The following is a 4,703-nucleotide window of genomic DNA, read 5'->3' on the forward strand; positions in this document are numbered from 1 at the left end:
AAATTACAGGTAGAAAAGGTGATTTGTTTTACTTGGGACAATGAAAACTTTCAAAGATGGACCATTATGTATTGTTTTGATCGTAAAATTGCTGTGTAAACAAAATTAGCTAGTATTCTTACGGTTCAAATGGTACTAAAATGATACATGGCGAAACTGATAGACCCGTACATATATTATCATAGATTATATCATTCACAAATATATTGAAATGTTAACATGATGTTCTAGATAACTTTTTTTCAATAACAACCAGATTAGATCACGCTGTCTTATCGGTTATGTAATGTTCTGATCTTAATAAATATGTTTAATTTTTGACAACACAACACATGTAAAAACATGTGACAAAGGCAAGAATGAACAAGTTTTGTAATAAATAACTGTTTCATTCAGTTGCAATATGGAATGTGAGCGGGTACTTTCAAAACGAAATAGGTAAATATAATATAAGAATATTTAAGTGAAATATCCAAATTAAGTCAAATAAGGAGTAAATAATAGTCGATGCACAATATATTAATGTTTTCATAGTAAATGTATACCAAACGATGGACCATCATAGGTTGGTCGGACGTAGTACATTGAACGAAGCTACTACAGAGGTGTGCGATGTAAATATATATATTTACAGTTAATACACCAGTTAACTGCTTCATTTTACTGTCATCATAAATAATTTAACATAATAACAAGGTAATCTTTTGTTGTCAAGCACACGAGTTCTGATATTTTAAGGTTTTATGAGAGGAATTTGTATCTATCACTGGAAATTCCGTAGTTTGCCTGATAAATATAGATTATCCACAAGACAGTAATTTAAGATATATTCACTTTTCTTTGTTTTATGGTGTTACATAAAAGTCTTCTGTCAATTGTTACTTTGGACTTTCTGGCTTTCTGGTTTTTGTTTGTTCAACTCGCATAAAGGCAATCGTTGTATATATACTTATTTTGTTCTTTTCAGACAATATGTATCACCAACGTTACAAAAATGTTCAATACAAGCAGAAATGTAATACCATATTGTGCCAGGAAAAGTATTGAAAGCAAAGAGATATTTTGAGACGTAAGTTTTATCAACATATTTCAAAATCAATTATCTAAACACTAGATTCTTGTACTTAGCGCAAATAAGATTACATTTGTCAGAAAAGGCCAAAACGTTTTTAGTATGGTTCAATCTAAAAAACCAGGCATGAGGTGCTGCATCATATCTTAAAGCAATCAATGAAACTATATAAATACATTTGTTTGTAAAAAGAGCTCTTCCTATGTCCATGTCCTTGAATCTGCCACTAATCCTGAAATATTTTTTTTGACTTTTGACTTGTTATTGTGTCAGAATTCTGCCGGGAAGTTTTCCTGTACTTTTTCTGTAGTAGAGCATAAACAAAATCTAAGTGTTAATATCTCCAGTTGACAACTTTCATTTACACTTTCATTTTTTAATACAGTTTCTATTAGGTCTACTGATGGATTTACAATTAAAAATATTTGTAAAGAAATGCATGAATCATCCATTATTAGCCTCTATCTGGTTTTTAGGAAGAGTTGTACTTAAATAGATAACCATTTCAAAGGATTAGATAATGAAAACGAATATACACGTATTACATTTTCATTACATTTTTAAGTCGATACCCTTGCAAAGATAGTAAAAAGTGTATGTGTTTTACTTGTCAGCTTTTGAATGAATCGTTTTAGCTTTTATTCTATTTTATTATAAATAATTTGAAAATAACCATTTTTATTTACAAACTCTGCATTATAAATATGATAGTCAAATGGTTATCGCAAATAATCAAAACATTAACGCGACGGAATTAATCACGTTCCTGGATTGCTTTCTTTTGATTTCCATTAGAACCTTGGTTCCCTTGATTAGTCTTTCAATATAACCAAACTTTATTTCAGGTTATGATGAGTAAAAAAGCACGTTTCCTGTTTTTCATCATTATAAAATGTTGCATCTTAATCATTATGATTAACATATTTGAGTTTTCGAACCTAAGCCCTGCTGGAAATGAAAGGCGACAAGAAAGAGGCCATCTCTTGGTTGATACACTTGGTTGTAAAATACCTAAAATAAATCCATTTGATGACAGCATTCAAAGATTCATTAAACCTGGAATAAAGCTGACATGTTCATATGGCAAGGATATTGTGTATTCCGAAGGGAATCAACTTAAAATTAATCATTACTCAAATGCGCGCAGTCTAGGGTTACAATATTGTAAATATGAAGTTATATGGAGACCACCTGATATTAAAACAGACCATGACTACTTCATTCTAAAAAATCAAAGTGAGTCGTTTACAGATACAGTGACTATAAATGACGACTTTATACTTGTTACATGCTACAACGATATCAATGTCACTGTATATCGAAACGCTTTTTCTTTTATACATGAAAAACTATCTGTAGAAAAGCGAAGCAATAAAGCTTTCAAAACTTTCTCACATTCGTCCGAGTTTATAAGCATATTGATGGTTGGAATTGACTCAATATCACGCAACAATATGATACGGTTCATGCCAAAGACTAGAGAATACCTGCAAAAGAAAATGGGTGCACTTGAATACCTCGGCTACAATAAGGTGGCTGATAATACATTTTTGAATCTTGTACCAATGACTACAGGAAAATTTGTTCATGAGCTTCCTTGGAACGCTTCAATGACAAACATTACTTTTGATAAATTTAACTTTATATGGAAGAATTTTTCAGAAAATGGATATAGAACATTATACAGTGAGGATTCTCCTCATGGACAAATATTTGACTATGAAAAAGCTGGATTTAGCACACCAACCGCTGATTATTTTGATCGTCATTTTACACTTGCTCTTGAAGAAATGGGTGACGTTTGGAATCAAAATCATCATTGCGTGCATGGCAGACCAGAAACGAAAATTTCGCTAGACTATACAAAACAATTTGTAAAAAAATTTAAAAACAGGCCATATTTTTCATTTACATTTATTACAAGACTTACTCATGACGTTCTACAGGATGCATATAAAGCTGATGATCTGTATCTGGAATTTCTTAAAAGCATCCACGAAGGTTCAAACTTAAACAACACAATGCTTGTATTTTTCAGTGACCATGGCATTAGATTTGGAGGCTTTCGACAAACATTTGTTGGTAAAATTGAAGAAAGATTGCCATTTTTATTTTTTGTTGTCCCTGAGTGGTTTAAGAAAAAGTATGAAACATTGTATACAAATTTAATAATAAACAGACGACGTTTAATTACCCCTTTTGACATTTATCAGACATTAAAACATCTATTAAGATTTCCCAAAATTCCTGTGGATTCTTATGGTCGAAGTTTTAGTTTATTATCACCAATTTCGTCAGAACGCACGTGCGAACAAGCGGCAATTCTTCCACACTGGTGTACATGTTTAGAAGAAGCAAAATTGAATTTAACAAATGCAATTGTTAAAATGGTTGCACAATCATTTGTTAAAAGCTTGAATAATATACTTTTATCATATAAACAATGTACAAAGCTTGACTTAAAACAAGTACGATCTGCTACCAAATTTTTACCGTCCGATGTCGTTTTGAAATATATACAAACATCCCATAAGAAAGACAAGTCTGAAATACATTTTGGAGAAAAAGTGAAAACTCATGTAGATTACCAGTTAATGTTGGAAACTTCTCCCGGAGGAGGAGTGTTTGAAGTAACGATGCGACATGATGAAATAAACAATACAACTGAAAGAGTAGGCGATATAAGCCGTCTAAGTATGTATGGTAAAACGTCTCACTGTGTTAAGGGTATTGAATTAAAAAAAATATGTTACTGTAAAATACAAATTTAGATAATATATTTTTTATCAAAGGAGGTTTTAGTATTTTTTCTTACATGCATTATATGGAAGCAGGTATTTTACCAGGTTCATATTTTTTACTGAAGGGACAACGCATATTTTGTATTAATATCATTTCAGTCATATGTATTTTCCTATTTAACAATATTTTCTGCAGATGACTATGACAGAGGACAGTTTGCAGCAACAATATATTAAATATAACAATTATTATTTTACATATTTTCGGGTTTATACGCATCAAAACATTTTTCGAAAAAGTTTATTAAACGCTTTTATTTGTAAAATCAACAGCTGTGAATACAATGTGAATAACGCGCGTAAACTTGGCAAAATTAAAAAAAAACTAATTCATGTTTAAATATATTTTATTGACAAGACTGACTGGAATATTTCTTGAGAACAGTTTACGATTCAAATATCTGAACATCTACTTCTAAAAGGTACCGGTCTAATTTTGAGTAAATAATTAAAAAACGAACAAATATTTGAAAATCATCATTTAAAATCATTTCAGCTTTAACGAAAAAACCTTTCTGTTGTTGTGCTGTTTTGTAATAAGGTATTTGACCATTCCCTAGCATGCAGTTACCTCTGTTAATAAAATAGAAACAGGACTAAGTACATGAACTTAACGTATGCATGGAAAGAAACGTTTTCTGTTTACCTGAACTGTGTTATGATGCTACGAGATTAGTTTCCCCCCCAAAAAATATGGTCAGCAGTATGATATGATTGATCGTTAAGGTGTTTCCATTTGAACAATTAGATAAATTTGTTTACCGTGCCATAGCTTTCCTTTCCTCTTTTGTCAACCCCGGACGCGACAGTTGATGATCATTTCAGCGGTT

At 31.1% G+C, this 4,703-nt stretch overlaps 1 protein-coding gene across 1 annotated transcript; it reads left to right on the forward strand.

The window, feature by feature from the left end:
• Positions 1-232: 232 nt before the first annotated feature.
• Positions 233-3,866, forward strand: LOC148604733 (uncharacterized). Its single transcript, XM_088548897.1, has 3 exons — positions 233-438; positions 968-1,069; positions 1,918-3,866. Exon 3 carries the CDS (start codon positions 1,921-1,923, stop codon positions 3,841-3,843), a length of 1,923 nt encoding a protein of 640 aa, XP_088405023.1. The 5' UTR covers positions 233-438; positions 968-1,069; positions 1,918-1,920; the 3' UTR covers positions 3,844-3,866.
• Positions 3,867-4,703: the final 837 nt, after the last annotated feature.

This window comes from Perna viridis, chromosome 10, assembly GCF_037379345.1.
Source record: "Perna viridis isolate PV_CMFRI_1.1 ecotype Kerala chromosome 10, ASM3737934v1, whole genome shotgun sequence".
Taxonomy (NCBI): Eukaryota; Metazoa; Mollusca; class Bivalvia; order Mytilida; family Mytilidae; genus Perna; species Perna viridis.

Excerpts from the sequence above, each read along its gene's own strand:
- LOC148604733 (XM_088548897.1), top strand. The coding sequence starts at position 1,921 with ATGATGAGTAAAAAAGCACGTTTCCTGTTTTTCATCATTATAAAATGT.